The 23,628-nt window shown below is 42.8% G+C and overlaps 1 protein-coding gene across 1 annotated transcript in view; it reads right to left on the bottom strand.

The window, feature by feature from the left end:
- Window positions 1–19,033, bottom strand: part of GUCY1A1 (guanylate cyclase 1 soluble subunit alpha 1) — an 89,117-nt gene extending 70,084 nt beyond the window's left edge. The window contains exons 1-3 of the mRNA XM_033941267.1: window positions 18,382–19,033; window positions 18,067–18,207; window positions 1,189–1,853 (exon numbers count right to left, since the gene is read on the bottom strand). Of these exons, the coding sequence (XP_033797158.1) occupies window positions 1,189–1,440 (252 nt within the window). The 5' untranslated portion in view covers window positions 1,441–1,853; window positions 18,067–18,207; window positions 18,382–19,033. The remainder of the gene's footprint in view (window positions 1–1,188; window positions 1,854–18,066; window positions 18,208–18,381) is intronic.
- Between the last annotated feature and the right edge of the window lie 4,595 nt (window positions 19,034–23,628).

Genomic DNA, 23,628 nt, shown 5'->3' with positions numbered 1-23,628 from the left:
GTTTCTTGTGTTATATTGTGTCATTCAGTGATCACAGGATGGTGTAAGGCAATATTAAGATAGGTGTGGAGACGGTTCATTCAAAAGTGAAGGATTCTAGACAAAAAAAACCCTAACTTTGCCCTGAAGGGGAATTACCTTAAGGAGTTGTTAGCTCACTCTGAGAAAAGGGTGTACTGAAAGGCTGTCTTGAAACGTTTGCCTCTTTGCAGATGATAGCAAAATCTGTATTAAGGTAGACCCCCCTGTTGGTGTGGATAACATGCGAAGGGTCTTAGTGACGCCTGAAGAATGGTCCAGAATTTGGCAGCTAAGATTTAATGCTAAAAAAATGTAGGATCGTGCATTTGGACTACAAAAACCTGAGGGAGCAGTACAGTTTATGAGATGAAGAACTTTTGTGCATGAAAGAGGAGTGAGACTTGGGTGTGATCATATGGTGATCTTAAGGTGGCCAAACAGGTAGAAAAAGTGACGGAAAAAGCTAGAAGGATGCTTAGATGCACAGGAATAGCCAGCAGGAAAAAGGAGGTGATATCTCTCTATAAGTCTCCAGTGAGACAATTCTGGATACACCTTCAAAAAGATATAAATAAGATGGAGTTGGTCCAGTGGGTTTCAACATAAAGCATATATGATAGACTTAAAGATTTCAAAATGTATACTTTGCAAGAAGGGAGGGAAAGGAGAGAGATGATAGAGACATTTAAATACCTCCATGGCATAAATGTGCAGGAGGAGAGTCTCTTTCAAATGAAAAGAAGCTCTGGAATGAGGGGGCATAAGAAGAAAGTGAAAGGGAACAGACACAGAAGTAACCCGAGGAAATACTTCTTCACAGAAAGGATGGTGAATTTGTGGAAGAGCCTCCCAGAGGATGTAGTGAAGATAAAATTTGTATCTGAAGTAAAGAAAGAGATCCTGTGTACCTGTCCCAGGCTTAGGGACAGGAAGGGATAGCAGATGGTATGGATGGGCAGGCTCGATAGAACATATGGCCTTTATTTTTCTAGGTTTATTTCTATTGCTGGCCCTGCTCTCTCCACTGCTCCCCAGGCAGATCAAGAGATATCCTTTCCTTCCCTCCTTCACCATTTTCCCTTTAGGCAGCATTTGCATGCACCAGGAACAAAATTTTAATCAAACGGGATTTTTCCATCCTTGTGTTTAATGACCATCACTATTTACCTCAGGAAAAATCAGCTTGTGAATGCTCTCAGCTAACATATGTAGATACACTCGACTTCGGCTGGTTTTCCTCTGTGGAAGAGACCCAACAATATCTTGCTCACCAACTTCTTTGCAGATGGGCAGTCTTGCCTCTGAAGCATCCTGTACTTCTGAGCACTCTTCCTCATGTTCTTCAGAAGGACTTTGAGTTAATAATGAGAATGGACATTCCCCAGTGATTTTCAGATCTTTGAGTTTACTACAGAACATGCTCTTTTAAGATTTAATGACTTTGGTGCCAATGTTCTTGTTTGTGTTTTACACAATCTCTACTACTGTTTGGTTTCACATCTCTTTCGATGAAAACATCCTCACCATGGCTGCAAGGATAATGATATACTCAAATCTTGCAGACGGTTGTATGTTTTCCAAATCACAAAGACTGTAAGACTATTTTTCAAACACTTGAGATTTTCTGTGCTGTTTTCATTTAAAGTGAGGAGGAGCAATGCTCAAGTTCTTTAAATGAAGGGCTGAAAGAAGTTACTCCAGCTTTGTTCTGTCTGCAGTGAAGTACCAACACAGACCTGGGCACATTTGCTGGATTCTACTGCAAGCCAACCAAGAAGAAGGTTGTTGTGTGCCACCCAGTTACTCCAAAGGTGCAAAGTCAATTTATACCTCTGTAAATAAAAAAATAAAGAGAAAACATCAGAATCACAGTATTTCCTATTAGAGAATGACACGGTGACAAAATTCATCACCGTTCCCGTCCCCGCAGATAACCACGGGAAATAATCCCATGCCATTTTCTAGTATCTATTTCAACCTCAGTCCTTCTACACCAGCATTCTTCAAAGCAAAGCTTGTGGGTCAGTGGCTGTGGCCATTCATACTCTGATTCTTCCCTCTCTCCTTAAATAATGACATGAAGATGGTTTCCCGCGGTTATCCATGGGGACGGGAACGGTGATGAAATTTGTCACCGTGTCATTCTCTAGTTCCTATTCAGATCTACACAGTGCAGTTGTTAAGTTGTTCTTAGAAAAAAAGAAGAATCAGAAAACTGACTCCTTATAGCAGCGATTCCCATACCTTTTACAATGGTGGAACCCCTAAGATATTTTTTCATACACCAAAGAACCCTCCCCCCAACCAAGTCTTATCCAGCTTTTGCACCCCTTTCCTTCTCCCTACCAAGTCCCATCTCTCTTCCCTCCTGCCCTTCCATGTAGTCCAGCATCTCAAGTCTCTCTCTCTCTCTCTATCCCCCTCCTCCAATGACAGACAACCAAGACAAATATCCAGCAAGAACTAGGGTTAATCTAATCTAATCCAGTATTTCTGAGTCAAACTATGCCTAAATAGGTTCAAGGTGGCTTACAATGTAAGGAATTATAGATGTATGTGCTACATTATAGCAATTTGAAGAGGGCAGAGTTATGAACGAAGTAATGGAGAAAGGAGGATTGAGGTTCCATAACTGTACTAGTATAGCACTTGAGTATGGGATTTAGTGATATTAGGTATTTTGAGTTAGCTGCCTATAGTGGGTATGCTTTCAGACACATAACCCCGCCCCTGGCCCTGCCCTGTGACCTATGGAGCTCTGCTCCCCTTTTTCCCCCGATGGCTACTTTTCATTTGTGTGGGCAGATTTAAATTCTTTGCTCCCTCCCTTACCACATTGTTCATCCCTTTCTCCAACCTTTTTATTTTTATTGTAATCCCCGATTCCCTCTTTCCCCATGTTCTCAATTGTTTTCCTTTATGTTTTGTTTTCTTTCTGTTGTTACCCTATTTAATTTGTTTTTGTTTTTTTTTATTTTTTATTGTAAACTGCTTAGATTTGCCTTCTGGTTTTATATTTGCGGTATATTAAATAAATTGAACTAGTAGCACTAGAGGCATTCTTCTATGACCCCCTCTCCCACAGTTATGCAGGGCTGATAAACCAGTATGAAGCAGTTTAGGTGATTCTTAAGGTTTTCATTCCTTCGATTAACTTTTAGACCTTTATCCCTCTCTATACTCAATAGACATGACCTCTCCCAGAACAATCATATGTACAGATATACGGTAATTAAGCATCGCTATCTTAAACTTTTTTTGTGTACTATAAATAGTGAGAACAAGAAGTTCTATTTTACTTTGGTTGCAACTGCTTTTTGACTCCCCCCACCCCTTCTCCAGAAGCTGCCACCATAGGAAACCACCTAGTCTGCCAAATGGTGAAGCCTGCCCTGCTTATCAAAAAGTGAAAGCTCTTTCTTTTTAGAGATCAGGGTCTCTGTCCCCCTCCCCCCCCCATGGGATGGTGCTTCTCTCTCTCTCCCACCTACCTCCTCGCCAAAATTTTATTTTCGGGCCAGCCGACAGTGGCAGCGAGGTGAGCCTGCAGATGTTGGCCTGCCCCAGAAGCCTTCTCTCTGGAGCATCCGGCCTATGTGGAACAGGAAGTCATTATAGAGAGAAGGCTTCAAGGGTAGGCCGACAGCAGCATGCTCACATCACTGCTGCTGCTGGCCAGTCTGAAGATTCAATTTTGGTGGAGCCAGAGGAGGTAGGTGAGGGACAGGGGAGAATATCCCAGATAGACCAGAAAGCCATCCAGACACCTGGACAGTCCTTTTAAAAAAAGGAAATGACCAGGTAAATCTGGATGTCTGGTAACCCTAGCAACAGCCATCCTTAGAAATATAAGCTATTTCATTGAAGTTACTGTTCAAACCGAGAAAATATAATAGTAAACTAAGGAGAAAAGATGGAGGCTACATTTTTCTGGAAAATGAAACTTACCTAAGACAAATCTGTCTACACTGGAAATATATAACTGTTTATTTAACTTGGCCAGCAACACACTTTCTCAATACTAAAATTGAATCAAAAACGCAGCAATATATATTTTACAGGCACAGCTTCCAATCCCCCTGGTCCAATGCCTCTCCTGCTCTCTTCCACCACCCCATTTTCAATCTGGCATTTCTCCTTCTCTCTCAGACCTTTTCTCTAACATCTAACATCTCTTTCCCCTGTCCACATCCTCCTCTATTCACATGCTCTTGTAAATCTTTCTCCTCTCTCGTCCTATATTTTTAAACTTTGTAAACCGTGTCGAGCTCCACTTCCGTGGAGATGATGCGGTATATAAACTTAAGGCTTAGTTTAGTTTAGTTTAGACCTACCTGTGCTTTAGTTTTAGCTGAAGAGCTGCTTGCCCATTCTGCCTGAGCAATGAGGAAGTCAGCGGAGTTCTTCAGCTAACGAGGAAGTCAGTGGAGTTCTTCAGCTGCTGACGTTGGTGCTCCCATGCATGCTCAATTCATGCTGCTGAGCTGAACATGGGCAGGATTGCCAGCGACAGTGGCTGAAGCATACTGATGATGTCCTCACTTGTGGAACTCCTGAAAAGGGCTCATGGAACCCTAGGGTTCCACAGAACCTAGTTTGGGAATCGCTGCCTTATAGGCTTCTTCCTTTAAGATCTGTCCGGGTAACACAGCAGACCAATTGGGGTCCAACTAACTGACAATAAGAGCATAAAGAAAGGCATGCTGAACCAGAAAAAGGCAACAAAAGAAACAAAATGAAAATGCCTTTAAACCTCAAAGGTGCTCAGAACCAATATATGGTAGGAAAGCAACCAAACCAGGGCAACAACCTCTGTAAGGACTTTCAAAGAGTCTATCATTGCACCATCCTCAAAGGGTAGAAAGGTATTTAAATTTTGGTGAATGTCTTTTTATACTATTTTTCTTCTTTTTTCTATTAAATGTCCATTTGAAATGTCCAATGCTTAAGTGAAAACTGTGATCCTCCAAATAGACAAAAAAACTTAACTGCGAGAGTTTAGGAAGTCAACTTGCTACCGCAGGTACAGGGGTTGTTGCCCTGGTTTGGTTACTTTCCTACCATATATTGGTTCTGAGCACCTTCGAAGTTTAAAGGCATTTTCATTTTGTTTCTTTTGTTCCCTTTTTCGTTTTTGTTAGTTCACAGTTCTTTGGGAACTTTTTCGGTTTGAAATTCACCCAGTTGTTATATTGGGGAACCAGAAAAAGGGACACTGAACCCAGCATTTCCAAAGTTGAGCAATGTCTCTCCCAGTTCTACCTGGCTAATAAATTAAGGCTTTTTCCTCCAGGACTTGTCAAAATCTCTTTTGAATTGCCCTGATCGTATCTTCCAACAACAAATATGCACTGTGTGAAATGAAAGTGTTCTACAATTGGTTTTCAATTTGCTGGCCATTAGCTACATGGAGTGGTCCTCTTATTTTTCTGTTTGTTGTTTGAAAGGTTCAAACAATAGTTTATTTCATGAAACTTCTATGATATTCCTGTCATTTGCAACGGCATGGGAAAGAGGAGTGGAGGAGTAGCCTCGTAGTTCGTGCAGTACCAAGAGAACCTGGGGAATTGGGTTCAAGTCCCAAGGCAGTTCCTTATGACTCTGAGCAAGTCACTTAACCTTCCATTGTTCCAGGTAAAATTTAAGGGGTCCTTTTACTAAGGCGAACTAGTCGTTTTAGCCCGTGCTAACCGCTAGCGCGTCCATACACTATAATGGACGCATTAGCGTTTTGCATGCGCTAAAATGGCTAGCATGCCTTAGTAAAAGGACCCCTAAGTTTGGTTGTTTTTGCTAAAATGATCTAGTAGATTCATTTTCCATCGTGCAGTCCATGCGTTCACGGAGTTCTCATAGCCTTTTAAATTTTCCTTCAGTGAAAGGTTGTCATTTAAAAAAATATCACCAAGGTCTTCTTTCTTTTCAGGCAGCCCTTTGGGATAGGGACTTAAAACCTTTGCATCAGAAAGCAATTGAAGACACACCCGTTTTCTATTCAGTAATTATTGTTGCATCACAATTGTTTATTATTAATTTTGTTAGCCGCATAGAACTTCCCGGTTATGCGGTATAGAAATTGTTATGTCATGTTTATGCTAAAAAAAAAAAAAAAAAAGCAACTGCAAATAATATGTAAAATGCTTTGATTGTAACCACAGAAAGGCAGTATATAAGAACATAAGAATAGCCTTACTGGGTCAGACCAATGGTCCATCAAGCCCAGTAACCCGTTCTCTCAGTGGCCAATTCAGGTCACTAGTACCTGGCCAAAACCCATTCTCTTCCAATAATGTAGCCCATGTAGTTGCATGTTAGTTACTAACAAATGAAAACAAGCAGAAAAACATAACTTTTTGGGAGGGGGTGGGATTATGTGTCAACAGCAGTGCACCCTCTTTAGAAACACTACTGCACTTTTAATGACATTGCTCCTGTATTAGCAAAAAAAAGCCAAAAATGAAAATTCTCACAAAGACGATGGAAACAATACCAAATGAAATTTTCCAGCTATCCAACACTAGTCCTCTCTCGGTTGTCTCTAAGTTGCTAAGAAAGCAAATAAGAGAGTGGAACGCTCTTCCGGAGTCTGTTGTAGGGGAAAACACCCTCCAGGGTTTCAAGACTAAGCTGGACAAGTTCCTGCTAAACTGGAACGTACGCAGGTGAGGCTGGACTCATTTAGAGCACTGGTCTTTGACCTGGGGGCCGCCGCGTGAGCGGACTGCCGGGCAGGATGGATGACTGCTCTGACCCAGCAGCGGCAATTCTTACGTTCTTATGAGGAAAGGAATGGAAAACAAAGAAGAAAATGTTATAATGTCTTTGTATGGTTCGATGGTTTGGCCACACCTTGAATACGGTGTGCAATTCTGGTCACCACATCTGAAAAAAGATTTAGCGTAATTAGAAAAGGTATAAAGAAGGGCAACTGAAATGATAAAAGTTGGGTTGGCCATTGTTGAAAACAAGATACTGGGCTTGATGGACCTTCGGTCTGTCCCAATATGGCAATTCTTATGCTCTCCAGGCTTAACAACCCTACTGTCTTTAGCCTCTTCTCGGAACCTTTTATAATTCCACGATATCCTTTATGAGATGGGGCAACCAGAACTAAGCAGAGGTCTGAATTCAGTAAAATGGCACTTTGGAGATAACAGTTTTTTGATGGCAGCTCATGAGCGTCGGGAGCAGCATGGGCCATTCAGCGCGGCTCTCCGCGCTAAAACTGCTAGCGCAGTTTAATAGAAGAGGCCCTACGTGATTAGCCCCCAAACATTCCCCCAGCACTACAAAATATCTGCCGTTTTTTTAACGCGTGGGAAGTGCGTGCTGATCCCAAAACCACCGTGGGATGCCCAAACAAACACTACAGTGGCGATTTTTAAGCTGCAGTAAGCATGGGTCCATACATAGCTTAGTAAAAAGGCTCCTTAAGCCCCTTTTACGAAGCCATGGTAGCAATTCCCACGTAACAAATGCGACATGGTCCATTCAAATCCCATGGGCTGTGTTGCATTTGCCGTGCTGGGTCTTGCTACTGCACCTTTGTAAAAGGGGCCCTTAGTTTGCTAAAATAATAAAAATTAAGATCAAAACGTGCTTTGAATTACTGGCTACTACCACTTACTGTTTCTCATCATTCCCATGTACTGTCAGACATGCATAGTATTGTAAAAAAAAATAAAATAAAAAAATACATACAAGTCCATGCTCCAAAGAACTCAGGGAGAGACATTTTCAAAAGTCACTTAGCAATGCAAATAGCTTTTACACAGATTAAAAGGTATGTATTTTAGATTGCTGCACTGTGCTTTTTTTTATATTCTCAAATCTAACTACATTGGGGGGGTTTTTTCACTAAGAAGGTGGTGGATACCTGGAATGCCACCCCCACCCCCCCCCAACGGAGGTTGTAGAGAAGAAAGCGGTGATGGAATTTAAAAAAGTGTGGACTGAACACAGAGGATCGTTAATTAGAAAATGAATGGACTAACTTTCACGGTCTGAATCCCGCAAAGGAGATGGTTTGGATAGGCTGGAGTGAGCGTCAACGGCAACTCCAGTAGTTGGAAACTAAGGACAGCACCGGAGAGACTTCTAAGATCTATGGCCTGGAAATAACAAAGAAAAAAAAAAGACATTTTAATGTAATCGTGAAATTGTTAATGCATGGGATTACAGGGCAGACTGGATGGACCATTCAGGTTATCAGCCGCCATTCACCATGTTACTATTGGTTTGACTGGAAAAGTTTCCTTAGAGAAAGCAGGTACAAGTCACTAATGCAGTATATCGCAAACTGTGTGCCTCCTGAGATTTCAGGTGTGTCAATGCACAATGGGGAGGATGTGCCTCTTGTGGTGAGAAGCAAGTCCTGTAGGCAATCAGCCGGTGCCTCTCCTCTCCGGTCCTCTTTCCTGCTGGCATCCCCCCCCCCCCCCCCCACACTGACATCTCCAGGCCTCTTTGGAGGGCCTTCGCACATGTCATCGCAGCAATGTCCATGCACTTCTGGATGCCTTGAGCCGCGGGGATCACAAACAGATCGGAGAAGGTTATCATGCCGCTGTACCGGACCATGGTATGTCCTCACCTGGAATACTGCGTCCAGCTCTGCTCGTCGTACATGAAAAGGACACGGTACTACTCGAAAGGGTCCAGAGAAGAGCGACTAAAATGGTTAAGGGGCTGGAGGAGTTGCCATACAGTGAGAGATTAGAGAAACTGGGCCTCTTCTCCCTTGAAAAGAGGAGACAGAGGGGACATGATCGAAACATTCAAGATAATGAAAGGAATAGACTTAGTAGATAAAGACAGGTTGTTCACCCTCTCCAAGGTAGGGAGAATGAGAGGACACTCTCTAAAGTTAAAAGGGATAGATTCTGTATAAACGTAAGGAAGTTCTTCTTCACCCAGAGAGTGGACGAAATCTGGAACGCTCTTCTGGAGGCTGTTTTAAGGTAAAACACCCTCCAGGGATTCAACACAAAGTTAGACAAGTTCCTGCTGAACCAGAACATACGCAGGTAAGGCTAGACTCAGTTAGGTTATTGGTCTTTGACCTAAGGGCCGCAGCGGGAGCGGATTGCTGGGCACAATGGACCACTGGTCTGACCCAGCAGCGGCAATTCTTATGTTCTTATGACACTGCAATAGGCGATCCTTTTACTAAGCTGTGGGGTAGTAACTAGTCACAGTAAAGCTAGTTACTGTAATTAGTTACATTTTAGGTAACTAATTGCTTTTTGATAAGATTGACTAAATTAAATAACTTTATTTTAGTAACTACTAACAAAATTTACAAGTTACTTATTGCGTTACTCTTTACAACTGCTTTTACATCTAAGCAGCAGCGGGACCAGCCGCCACTACCGGGAGCCCATCGCCCCGATCCAGCCAGGCGTGTGAGCTCCTCCCCCTGCAGTCCGTTGGAGAGATCAATCTGCCTGCTTTTAAATATCAGCAGCAGCGGGACCAGCCGCCACTACCGGGAGCCCATAGACTAGGAGACAGAACTGCCTGCCTGCATAAGTAACTGTTAGGCATATGTTTCCATCAGTGACATACAATTACTAGATGGAGGTGTAACTGTTAGTTGCATGTGTAATTGTTGGAGACTTGAATTAGGACAGCCTAGGAACTATAGAGGCTTGTGTTATCATCAAAGACACATATAGTTGCTAAATGCATGAGTAATTGTTAGATGCATGCGTAATTACTAGAGACTTGCAATAGAATTGCTTAACGAACTATATCCACTTGGGCCACCTTCAAAAACTACACCAATCCAATTAACAACCATACAAACGACAACTCAAGAATTCACAGGCATTCCATTACACTTTTTGTGCTAGGAATAATACTTTACCCTGCTAACATGAATCTCCTCCTGATTTTTACTGATCTGTCTGTTAATTGGCAACATCAAAGATGTTAACTCACTCCACCCATAATTACAATCAATCAACTACCCGGATCTATCAATTTTACACATCACTAATTCACAAGAGAACACAATAAATCATATTACTGCTATCTCAAATAAAAGAAGACATCAACGAACACTTATGTTTAAATGATTTTTATTATTTCAGCAGTAAGAAGCAAATACAAACAGTAACAGGAAATAACATTTTCAACAATATAATCAGTTCCCCTCCCATCCCCCCTCCCTTCCCCTCCCCAAGAATCCATGGCCAGTCCAACAGCTGAGAGTGGGAATAAAATCTTAATATCAACTAACACTTAAAAAAGAATAAGGCAAGTAAAACCCATCAAAACCACTACCGCTACCAAACCTATCACACCCACATCTGTCTCCTGTGCATACCTTAATACTAGATCTGTCAGGAATAAAGCTTTCCTAATTAATGATTGGATCATCAACAAGCAAATAGCCTGCCTTTTACTAACTGAAACATGGCTACTATCAGAAGATGATCCAATAATAATTGATCTCCTACCAAGCAATTTCAAAATCCTTACGCTAAACCGTGTGGGGAAAAAAGGAGGAGGATTAGCAATTATTCTTAAAGAAGGATTTGACTTCGAACTTCTGGATTCCAAAATGACCGACCATTTAGAAATTTTAGCCTGTAAAATTAGCAACTGTCAACTAAAAGAATCCCTATCCTGCATATTATTCTATGTCCCACCAAAAAGCTGGCCAAAAGCCAAAGAAGACTTCTATGCATTTCTCCTAAACAATTCAATCGGTCCTTCTTATAATATCATCGCAGGTGACATAAACCTACACCTAGATGAAGTGGACAACACAAATGCGATAGAGTTCAAAAACTTTCTATCCCTACTCAATTACAATCTTCCTCTACCCACACAAACACATGAAAAAGGCCATCAATTGGATGTGGTAGCCATGTCCACAAAGGATATCCTAGACCCTGCCATTTCGCTACTTAAAGGCACCTGGAGTCATGATATCTGGTCTGACCGTTTTACTTATTATTTCAAGCTATTCTGGTCTTATCATAAATCTAAAACACGCCCAATGATAAAAAGAGAACATCACACAAGAGGCTATATTAATCCAAAAGAATTCTGGTCACAATACGAATTGCAAACAGAGATACATGAAGGAATCGATTTCTGGGATCACTGGACGACAACCAGCACATCCATTTTAGATAAAATCGCCCCTATACGCAATAACAAAAGCAATTCAAATAAATATAACAAATGGTTTGACACTGAACTTCTAAAAATGAAACAACTAGCTAGACGACTGGAAAGGACTTGGAAAAAAAACAGGAGAACTAGCCGACCGTAACAACTGGAGAGCTAACATAAAAATCTACAAACAAATGTTAAAAGACAAAAGTAAAGCATTCTACTCCACTAATATCAACTCATCTTGTAATGGTTCACAAGGAATCAATACAAAAGAGCTATTCAACCTGATCACAAATTTATTTGACACCACTCGCTACACCTCACCCACACACAACATTAAACTACCCTCTGCAAATGACTTAGCTCTATACTTCGATTCTAAAATTAAAAACCTTAGAATCCATTATTCAACAAACGACTCTTGTGATCATCAAATAGCTAACACCTAAGGAAATGATATACCGGCAGACATGATCTGGAGCTCCTTTCAGGATTTAGAGTGGAATGATTATATCAGATTATATAACAAATACTCTAGATCCTATTGCGTTCTGGACTCATGCCCCCCAGAAATTATGAAAGCGGCACCTTTAGAATTTAAATTATCACTGATGCAATACTTGGTTTACAACCTAAACAATAGGAAGTTCCTCTCTAATAATGGTCACATTATTATAACCCCAATTCTAAAAAATTGTAAAGTATCCTCAGCCCTAATATCCAACTATAGACCGGTAGCTTCCATTCCGTTTATTATAAAAATTATGGAGGGATTGGTTCACACCCAACTGATGGGTTATCTTGATCAATTCTCTCTCCTCCATGAAACTCAATCCGGTTTTAGGCCACTATTCAGTACGGAGACAGTAATTGCAATTGCGGCTATCTTAGACAATTTGCACCTACTGTTTAGTAAAGGCCTTAATGCCCTGATAATGCAATTCGATATGAGTTCTGCCTTTGATCTAGTGGACCACATGAAACTGCTGCAATGCCTAGATGCCATTGGTATCCGGGATAAGGTGCTGAACTGGTTCCGTGGCTTCCTTATATCCCGCACCTATCAGGTTCGTTTTAATTATGAGCTTTCCGACACCTGGAGCAATCCATCCGGTGTGCCACAAGGCTCTCCACTATCCCTGTTGCTCTTCAACGTCTACATGTCCCATTCACTAATTCTGTCTCCGAAACTATTCCCAAAGCTTCAGAAGCCATAAACATGATGGAACAATGGATGACAAACTTTAGGCTCAAACTTAATTCAGAAAAAACGACTTTTTTCATTGCTTAACCACATCCACTTGACATTAAATCACCCCTCTGTATCAATAACCTTAGTTACCCTATCCAGCCCTCCATAAAGATACTAGGTGTAACTCTGGATCAATGCCTAACCATGAAAGACCAAGTAGACTCCTTAATCAGAAAGGGATTTTTTACTCTCTGGAAACTCAGATCCCTTAAAGCTTATTTTGTTACATCGGTTTTTAGAATCCTAGTCCAATCCCTCGTACTAAGCCTGCTTGACTACTGTAACATCGCCTATTTGGCAATTTCCCCAAAAAATATGCGACGCCTACAACTGTTGCAAAATGCAGCAGTTAGACTAATCTTTGGACTAAAGAAATTTGACCACGTGACACCCTACTACCGGCAGCTACATTGACTGCTGATGGAGGCACGCGTAAAGTTCAAATTTGCCTGTTTCTGCTTTAAAGCATTACACGGACTTGCCCCTAAATACATTACTGACCTTTTCTCCTTCTCAGCCAACAGACACAAGAGAAGTTCACATTCCAACTTCGTTTCCCCCCCCAGTGAGAGGTTGCAAACTGAAAAAACACCATGAATACCTTCTCTCACACCAAGCAGCATCATGGGGTAAAGACCTAGAACAATTATTTTCGCCCTCTACTTATGAGGAATTTAGGAAACGTCTAAAAACACACCTGTTCCTAAAACATCTTGACAACTGATCCACTTATCTCTTTCCCCTCAATAGCGATTAACTGTCCTTTTGATCACTTTTCTCCTCAACAATGAATTTCCTGTCTTATTACTTCTCTTTCTTCTTCCCCTCTTGAAGTCAGTCAATTTGTACCTTTGCTTAATCTTTTGTAAACCGCATAGAACTTCACGGTATTGCGGCATATAAGCTGTTATTATTATTATTATTTACATAGCTATACATTGCATGGCAGAGTATATTAAAGATGATGAAACCAATTTCTATGGCCCTGGACACACCTGCAGGCTGAAAACCAGTGTTTCATGGGAGTTCTTCCCTGCATGCACATCTTACCTCCATCAGGCCTTCGCTCAAATTTTCCAGCCCACTTGTTGATGCTCTAATGAATGGAAACATTAAGTGCTTTGGTCCACCTGAAGCTAAGGATGAATTGATAGTAGCAAGCGTTTCACATCCAGCAAACCGCAAATATTCAAGCACTAGCCAGCTAAGTTTAGTGGCTAAAATGGCCTATCTTTGGCCACTATTAACCGGCCAACACTGAATATTGACTTAGTTAACAGCAACCCCAAAACTCAAGATATTCAAGGCCAGTCACTGGAATCAGCCCAGCATTAAATATCCAGTCTCATCGCCGACAATGGAACTTAGCCAGGCTTCTTCCACAGTCTGAATATCAGCCCCAATATTTTTTAAATTGTGAAGAATAGATGACAGAAAAAGCTACGGCATTGTTTTCTTAACAGGCAATAGAGTTATTATTTTGATATTTAAACATAATAACAGCTCCTCAAACCGATCTCTAATTAGAATATGAATGGTATGACTTGAAGAACTAAGGCCTGTTTCGGAAAGAACTTGCATAATCTGTGTCCCATATATGGCAATTTGGTTTAGGATGGGCTTCAATGGGAGCCCCAGCAATTTGGAATCTAAGGACAGTACCGGCCAGACTTCTAAGGTCTATGGCCCAGAATTAACAAAGAAAAAAGGCACTTTAATTTAATCATAAAATTGTAATACATGTACAGTGATACCACGGAATCCGAACTTAATCCGTTCCAGAACCCCATTCGAGTGTCAAGACAATTTTTCCCATTGAAAATAACAGAAACTGGATTAATCCGTTCCTTGGTCCCACAAACTCAGATTTTCAAATAAATTTAACAGTAAACACAATGGCAGAGACAGCAAGAGCGGACCCCCACTGGCATAGGCAACAAGATCAGCAACTGTAAGCGGTGCTCAGCCCAAAGCTCAGCCCAAAGCTTCCGCCCAGACGGAAACAGGAAGCTGCGTCAGATGGGAAGCTTTGGGCTGAGCAACGCTTGCAGTTCCCGTACGTTCGGATTCCAAAGCAGCGTTCGGATTCCGGGGCAAAAGTAATAAAAAAAATATAATTCGGATTCCAAGTTGTTTGAGTTCTGGGGCGTTTGGATTCTGAGGTACCACTATAATTATAGGGCAGACTGGATGGACCATTCATGTCTTTATCCACTGTCATTTACTTGGCTACTAGGTAGGTTACTATCCTTATCATGCTTTCTCTTTCAGTGATTATTCTGGTCAGAGGAGCAATATGTGTTTGCTTTCATTTCCATTCAGGACACAGATCTGATTAAATCTCTCTCACACAAACCACAACTATTGATTCCACATTAAAAACCTAAGTTGGTCCCAAGGTACAGTTTAGTCAACATTTCTAAAAGTGCTCCTCTAGGCACATAAAACTGGAACGAGACTCAAAACATCCAATCAAATTCACTCTCTTCTAAAACGAATGGCCCATTTAGGGCCTGATTCTATTTACAGTGCCCCAAAAAACCGATGCAGACTAGAATGATTCTACAAGGTGTGCGTACCTTTTACAGAATCACGCTTAGCGCCTGTGTGCATCACACAACTTAGGCACACCCATTCAGACCAGTAATGCCTGCACTTAAGCAGTGCACAGATCGAGTGCATTCTATAACAATGCGCATAACTTTTAGGAGTGCCCGCGATCTGCCCCTGGCCACACCCCCTTTTCAGATGCGTGCAGACTGGTGCGTACTTTTTATAGAATTGCATTTTCCGAGTTATGCCTCTAACTTATAATTTATCAGCATAAATTATGAGGTGTCAATTACCAATTAACAGTGCAGATTAGACCAATTAATCAATTAAGTTACGTGTGCAAATTGGCTGTGCACACACACACAACTTAAGGCACCATATACAGAATTTGGGGGTGAGTGTTCTCCAATCACTTAAAAAGACACCGATCACTACTTAGTATGTCAATATCAGAAAGATAAAAATGCATTTTGAATTTTATCTTTGAAGAGTTTATAAAATCCATTCTCTGAAAATAGTCTAGTGGGTTTTCAGGCAGGAGTGATCTTCCCACGCTCCTGCCCCGTGCAGATCACTCAGAGGAAATGGCTCGAGAGACTACGGGAGCTCAAGGCAGCCATTTCCTGTGAGCGATCTGCACGGGGCAGAAGCATGGGAAGATCACTCCTACCTGAAAACCCGCTAGACCACCAAGTAAGGCTTAAGGGGGAGAGGGCTTTCAGGACTTAAAATAGCCGGGGGAAGCGGGGCTTAGGCTTAGGGACAGAACCGGCACGAATATTATTCGTGTTTTTTTTAAATATTTGCGGACCGGCTCTGCCCCTAACCCCGCGAATACGGAGGGGGAAATGTAGCTGTACATTATTAGCAATATTAGAACATGGTCATGAATTTGAAAAATGGAAAATTGGCCATTTTCCAGCAGTGATAAAAATGGCCTTAGAAACACGGGAAAGACCCACGTAAGGGAATGCTAAGGCCGCATAATAACAAAGATTTATAAAAGGACCCCCTTAGATTCTAAGTAAGCCCTCTTGGGGACAGGGAAATACCTACTGTACTTAAATGTAATCCACTTTGCACAACCACTGGAAATGAGGGCATTAAACAAATACAGTTCACAATTCAATATATAGTCCCTTTCAGAACAATGGACCTACAGAACTACCAATTACTTACCATTCCATCAAGCAGACTCTGAAGACCTACCAAGACACGCACTTTGCTGAACGGAGTGCAATAGGCCTAACCCTATTTTAATGGCTGTCACCTACTATTTACCAGGACTGACATTTACAATACTGTTTAATCCCATCTCCCCACCACCGCAATTAAGTAACATACAAGTGAACAGCAATTAACAAGTTATCAGTGCAGGATAAAGCCAATTATCTTTTTGAAAGACATCTGTTAAAATAATGATAATTAACTAATGGGGGGACTTCATCAAGCAGTGTTACGGCTTAACATACCTTTAACGTGTGTTAAGGGAATTAGTGCGCGGTACATTCTAAAGCCCATTTTATACCTATAAGCTTTTAGGCCCTCTATTACTAAGCCGCAGTAAAGGTTTCTACTGCAGTCCAGAGAGCTAAATGCTCCGGCTCTCATAGGAATTCTATGAGTGTCGGAGCATATAGTGCAGGTCACGGTAGAAACATCTACCACGGCTTAGTAAAAGTGGGGGGGGTTAATGTTTAATTAATTCCCCCCTTGAGGGGGGGGGGTCCATTTTAATAATCAATTAAAAAAAAGTAAAATCATGCTGATAAATACTGTATTTACTTATGAACATTCCGATACGGGAATAAATAGATGACCAATATTAAAATTCTAAATTCCACATGTTTGGTTTGGAGACTCTGGTTTAAATAATAATAATAATAACAGCTTATATACCGCAATACCGTGAAGTTCTATGCGGTTTACAAAGATTAAGCAAAGGTACAAATTGATTGACTTTAAGAGGGGAGGAAGAAGAGGGTTAATAGGACAGGAAATCCATTTTTGAAGAGAGAGTGATCAATAGAACAAGTTAATCACTTTAGAGGGGAGAGAGAAGAGAGGATCAGTTGTCTAGATATTTTAGGAACAGGTGTGTTTTCAGACGTTTCCTAAATTCCTCATAAGTAGTGGGCGAAAGCAATTGTTCTAGGTCTTTACCCCATGATGCTGCTTAGTGCGAGAGAAGATGTTCATGGTGTTTTTTCAGTTTACAACCTCTCACTGGGGGGGGATTGAAATAATTGTTATGTCTCAGATGATAGTACAGTAGTAGTGTTTTTTTTTCTAATTTAAAGGAAATCATTGTAATAAAATTCACAACAACAACCGATCAAACTGTATTCTAAAAAACGAGTTTAAGAAGAGTTTAAAACAGCAAGTTTGGCTTTTCAATAACATGAGTGTTCGAACCACAATCATTCTTCCAAGTTTGGAAAAGGCTGCTTTAGTCCCAAACCATTTGAGATCGGAGAGACAACAAAGCAATATAAACTTTGGCTTTAAGCATGGGGGCACCCCATTTTATCAGACGCGGCCATAACACTACACTTAAAAAAATAATAATTATACAAACAGCCATTAACCAGACCTACTTGACACTTCTCAGCAGTGTTAAGTGGGCACACCCCTACTCTTGCATATATTTCAGCCTGCCCTAAAAACAAAAATAAATCGAAAGCAAGCTTTTGACATGGATTCCTTAAATGAATTAAATCCCAACATTTAATTCTGGAAAAACAATAGCACTCGACTGTCTGAAAAGACCATAAGGTCTATGTCTATTCATCCACAGACCCCCCTAAAGCCCCGCAGTGGAATACATTTAACTTCCTCTCTCTCCTTTGAAAAACCAGGGCCAGAACTTGCCCCTGCACTGCAGTCTAAGCCCTACACCTAGGCATGTCTGGGAATGACTGATGTCTACAGCTATAAGGGTGTGAAAAACGCATAGGGTTACACAGATCATTCGTTTTGGTTTAGTCTTTTTTTTTTTTTGCTTTGGATGTTATGTAGTTCAAGGGGATGCGATAACATGCTGTTTCAGCAGCCGCAAAAAAAATCTGTACAAGAAAACATCTACTACTGAACACAAGGAATAAACTCACAGCATTGATGTCACCGTGCCTACAATTTTTCCAGTGCAACTTAACAGACGACTTCCCCGGAACCGTAATTTATTGCTCACAGCTCCCAGGCGTGATTCGCAAATCCACACACTTGAAGTACATGGGCAAAACTGTCATCCACTGCAAAAGACGAAAAGAAGCCAGTGAGGTAAGCTCAAGCAACAATCGATCGCTGTATTATTTGCACATACACACACACACAAAAAAAAAGTTGCAGCACAATATTCTGCGATCATACCGTTCCATCAAAGTGTGTTTAGGTGCTGCAAAATACAGACTACACAGAAAGCTCACCTCGCGCACAGCCAGCGAGCTTCCGACCTTCTGTGCAGTTTCTTTCCTGCTTTACGGTCCTACTATACAGGTTATCAGCTCTCTCAGACCTCGATCCAGGCTTCCAGTCGCTCCTGGCACCAGCTCCCGCTCGAGCGCCTCCAGAGCCAGCGCACAATCGCCGCCACCTCCTCTCTCCCCCGCCCCCGCGAAGAATGCGGCCAATCAATAGCCTCGGGAGCCGTCCGCTCTCCTCGCCTCCCCGCCCCCTGCTCAGAACAGTCCAATCAGGTCCTCGGAGAGCAGTGCTTCTTAAAAGGCGGGCAGTTCCAGCGTCAGAGGAGGAAGCGTTGATTTTTTTTTTTTGGGGGGGGGTGTCGTGGCCAATCTTTGATGACTCGGAGGGGTTCATTGATCCTACCCCTTCTCCCGTAGGCGTTATTACGAGGTGGCAGGTGACACCCCAGTTTTGCCGACAAGCCGCTCCCCATTCACTATCTCTCTCGTCTTTTCCTCCTCCCCTCTGCACTCCTTTAGCGTTCCTGCGGGCTGCGGATTGCATCAATAATCATTGCCTCAGAACCGTCTCTCTATTTTGCCCCGCCTCCTCTGACAACTTCCTGCGTCCGCAGAGGCGGGGCAGAACAGGAAGCACTTCCGAGCCAGTCGTCAGAAGAGGGCGGGCTTGTTCCGGAAAGAAAGGTCCCGTGCGTGCAGGGGGCGACCTTTTATTAGGGGTGCTACTGGCCGAAGAAGGCTGGGATTGAGTGTAAATCGGGTGCGGGACTCCAGGGTGTGGGAGGGATGCTGAATCATGCGGAGGAGAGGCAGGTGGGTAGGTACATGATTAATTATTAATCATAGCGTTAATTGCGATTAATAAGAACTTAAGAATTGCCGCTGCTGGGTCAGACCAGTGGTCCTTTGTGCCCAGCAGTCGTGCTCCCGCAGCGGCTTCTAGGTCGGAGACCAGTGCCCTGAGACTAGCCCTACCTGCCTATGTTCTGGTTCAGCAGGAACTTGTTTAACTTTGCTGAATCCCTGGAGGGTGTTTTCCCCTATGACAGCCTCCAGAAGAGCATTTCAGACTTCTACCACTCTCTGGGTTTTAACTTAGAGAAATGCAAAGTCATGCATGTAGGGAAAAAGAACCCGATGTTCAGCTACAAAATGGGGGGAACACGGCTAGGGGTGAGTAACCTTGAAAGGGATCTGGGGGTGATGGTCGACACATCACTGAAACCATCGGCGCAGTGTGCGACAGCCTCAAAGAGAGCAAACAGAATGCTGGGCATCATCAAAAAGGGTATCACAACTAGGACGAAGGAAGTCATCATGCCGCTGTATCGCGCAATGGTGCGCCCGCACCTGGAGTACTGTGTTCAATACTGGTCGCCGTACCTCAAAAAGGACATGGCGGTACTCGAGGGAGTGCAGAGGAGGGCGACTAAACTGATAAAAAGGTATGGAAAATTTCTCATACGCTGACAGGTTAAAAACGCTGGGGCTGTTCTCTCTGGAGAAGAGGAGACTTAGAGGGGACATGATAGAAACCTTCAAAATCCTAAAGGGCATAGAGAAAGTGAATAAGAACAGATTCTTCAAACTGTGGGGAGCCACAAGCACTAGGGGTCACTCGGAGAAATTGAAAGGGGACAGGTTTAGAACAAATGCTAGGAAGTTCTTTTTTACCCAGAGGTTGGTGGACACATGGAACAAGCTTCCGGAGGAGGTGATAAGCCAGAACTCTGTACAGGGGTTCAAGGAAGGTTTGGATAGGTTCCTGGAGGATAAGGGGATAGAGGGGTACAGATAGAACTTGAGGTAGGTTATAGAAGTGGTCAGAAACCATTTTACAGGTCGCGGACCTGATGGGCCGCCGCGGGAGCGGACCGCTGGGCAGTACGGACCTCTGGTCTGACCCAGTGGAGGCAACTTCTTATGTTCTTATGTTCTGGGTGAAGAAGAACTTCCTTACATTTATACGGAATCTATCCCCTTTTAACTTAGGAGTGTGCCCTCTCGTTCTCTTTACCTTGTCTTTATCTACTAAGTCTTGAATGTTTCAATCATGTCCCCTCTCAGTCTCCTTTTTTCAAGGGAAAAGAGGCCCAGTTTCTCTAATCTCTCATTGTAAGGCAACTCCTCCAGCCCCTTAACCATTTTAGTCGCTCTTCTCTGGACCCTCCTTCTTCATGTACGGCGACCAGTGCTGGACACAGTATTCCAGGTGAGGGTGTACCATGGCCTGGTACAGCCGCATGATAACCTTCTCTGATCTATTTGTGATCCCCTTCTTAATCATTCCCAGCATTCTGCTTGCCTTTGTTTTTTAAAGTGTACCGGGGGGGGGGGGGAGTGTGTGATGTGCAGAAATGCTGCTTTGGCTTACCCCCCCCTTGTTACCAACCCAAATATTTTTCATTACAGATGCTACACGTTGTCCCCTCGCTCAGGGCCAGATTAATGAATAGGCACGAGAGGCACATGCCTAGGGCCCGAACTTGTCAGGGGGGCCCACTGAAGAAATATGTAACAGACAACTCAGCATTTTTTTAAAACGGCAATGAGCCCCTGAGAAACTAAAATCGGCATTGGAAAACCCCCCCCCCCTGAGAAATTAAGATCGGCGTCATCGCCCTCCCCCCCCCCAATGGCAACCGTTCTTCTGCAAGCAATGCTAAACCCAAAGCTTCCCCTCTGACGCAGCGTCTGCCCGCCTCCCTCCCTCCAGTGCTGAAGTCTGCCCCCCCCCAGGCCGCCACCGCCCTCTACAACTAAGGGAAGATCCAGGAGCCAGCCCACAAACCTTCCGACGTTGGAGAGGCAGTTCCGGGCCAGCCAATCGCTGCCTGGCTGGCCCGGAACTTCCTCTCTGACGTCAGTGACGACAGGAAGAAGGTTTGGGTCAGCTTCCCTCCCTACTACTCTCTCGCTGCTTTCTCTCCCATAACTGCGACTTCAGAGCAGCATTACCCAGGCACGTGTAGCGCAACTTGCTGCCAGGTGCAGGAAGCAGTGCGGCCAGGTAAAAAAAAACAACAACCAATAAACCAGCCAACCAAGCCAGGCCGGTGATAAACTGTGGGAAGGCTGCTGGATGTTGGGCATCGGACGGGAACGGAGTCGGGGCAGCTGGCTGGGGTGGTGAGCCTTCCCTGCGGCTGCTTGAGGGCCCCAGCTCTACACAGGCCCACTGGGCTCAGAGCAAAGTAAGAGGTAGCTGAAGAGAATGCTCTGCTTTTAGGCCCAGGCTGCGCTGGTGCGGGGAGGATCCTGCTGGGAGAAAGGCTGCAGGTGAGGAGCAGGTCATTGTCACTGCCGGCAACTGGCCTTGGGGAGGGAGGCGGCTCAAGGAGGACGATAGTAGAAGTCCACATGAACTGAAGTGGCTGTTTGGTGCTGAATGAGGATGAGACCTTGCTAGTATGTACTTTTCAAACTACTTTAAGGCATGCATTTGTTCTATACCTTGGTGTAATTAATAGAGGATTTTTTTTTTTCTTACAACATCTTAATCCCCATCCCCACAAATTGACTTGGATTTTGTCTGGGGGCATGCCGGTATTCAACCTGGGAGAGATCCTTCTTCAGGAAGTCTAGCCATCTTCTAATGGTACAGGATTGGAAGAACAGGAGGTCAGACTCCATGTTTTTATGGTCCCTGGGCACAGCTGCTTGCCTTGAGGATTCCAGCTCCCTGTCAGGAATCGGGAGGTGATAGTTGTACTCTACTACAGAGAAGATCCATCAATGAGGTGACTTTTTTCAAGTTGGCTGCCATCCACATTATTATGGATGCACTCGGGAAGCTGAAGTTGAAGCCCTAGTAACCATCTGCCTTGCTGTGCACAGTCACGAATGGCACAAATGCTCAGACCTCCCTTTTGCCACGCATCCAGCCATCACCGTACTGGTTATTGAGCAATGGGAGACTCCAGAAGGCTCTCTAAAGGTGGCAGAAAGCTATGTCCAAACTTCATTCCCAGTTCCCTCAGCCAGGGTTCAGTTCCTACGGAGAATCCAAAGCGCTTTGGTCTTGGCTCTTGAGTGCATGGCCCTAACTCGTAAGGGTTACTCGGAGATTGTCGTTACGACTCTTAGAGCAAAGACGCACAAACTATAGCTTCTTAAAGTTAAGCACCTAAAGTGGAAGAAAGGGAATTTGATTTGATATACTACCTTTCTGTATTTACAATCACAGCATATTATATATAGGTACTTAACCCTTTCAGGACCATAAGGATCGTAGGCAAATTTTTGTGGTTTTGACGACATTTTTATGGTAAAAAGGGCTTGCAGATGCCAAAAAATTGATTTTTTTTGTGAAATATCATTATTTTATTTTTTTTAAATCACACTTCTGGCTTATGGACAGTGTGGCAAGTGAATCTTCTCGTCAATCTGGCAACGACGCTAATGAATGAATGTCGGAACCAGTTTGTTTACATAAAGGCAGTATCATATGGAATCCGTACATATCAAATTTAGAACTGTAGACTAATCCCAATCAAAATTTATAGGATTTTAAAGTTATGGGACAAATATGTCCCTTGGTCCTGAAAGGGTTAACCTGGGGCATTGAATGGTTAAGTGGCGTGCCCAGAATCACAGGAGGTGCACTGGAAATCAAACCCAGTTACCTAGGTTCTCATACCACTGCACTAACCACCAGGTTACTCCACGCCAAAAGAAATAAGGACTTGAACTGCTGTCATGGAAAGATTTACAAAACACATTTTCTTATTGTAAATCATACTTATAGGAATTAAAGTTTCCTTCATTTACAGTTGCTTGCAATTTGCTATTAAGAGCTGGTTATATAAAAACAATTCTTTAATTCCTAAGAGATCAAGGTTTACATTTTCTAGTATCTTTTCCATTCTGAGACCAAGGTGCTAATTTTATTCTGACATATAAGGCTCCAGCTGTTTGGGTCCAGGGTCCAGATGCATTCAGGTAGCGTTTACAGGAAATACTCTTATTTTTAAACTCTATAAATTCACTTACTAAATCATCTTTGAAAGGAAATATATTTTAATATTAGAGGAACACTTCAGCACACAGCTGTGAAACTAACAAGCAATTTTTTTCACAGATAAGCTTTTAACATCAAGTTTTAAAATTTGATATTAACACAACCATCAATTTTACACTTGTAACAATTTTCTTTATATTATGGATAATTTCTGGCACAGATAGGGAAAATACTTTACAGTATCTGATTACTATCCATTGTATTATAAACCGCCTTGGGTAAATCTCTTC

Source organism: Geotrypetes seraphini, chromosome 1 (assembly GCF_902459505.1).
Source record: "Geotrypetes seraphini chromosome 1, aGeoSer1.1, whole genome shotgun sequence".
Taxonomy (NCBI): domain Eukaryota; kingdom Metazoa; phylum Chordata; class Amphibia; order Gymnophiona; family Dermophiidae; genus Geotrypetes; species Geotrypetes seraphini.
Note: the sequence above shows the minus strand (reverse complement) of the source record. Positions and strands in the feature narration are given on the sequence as shown.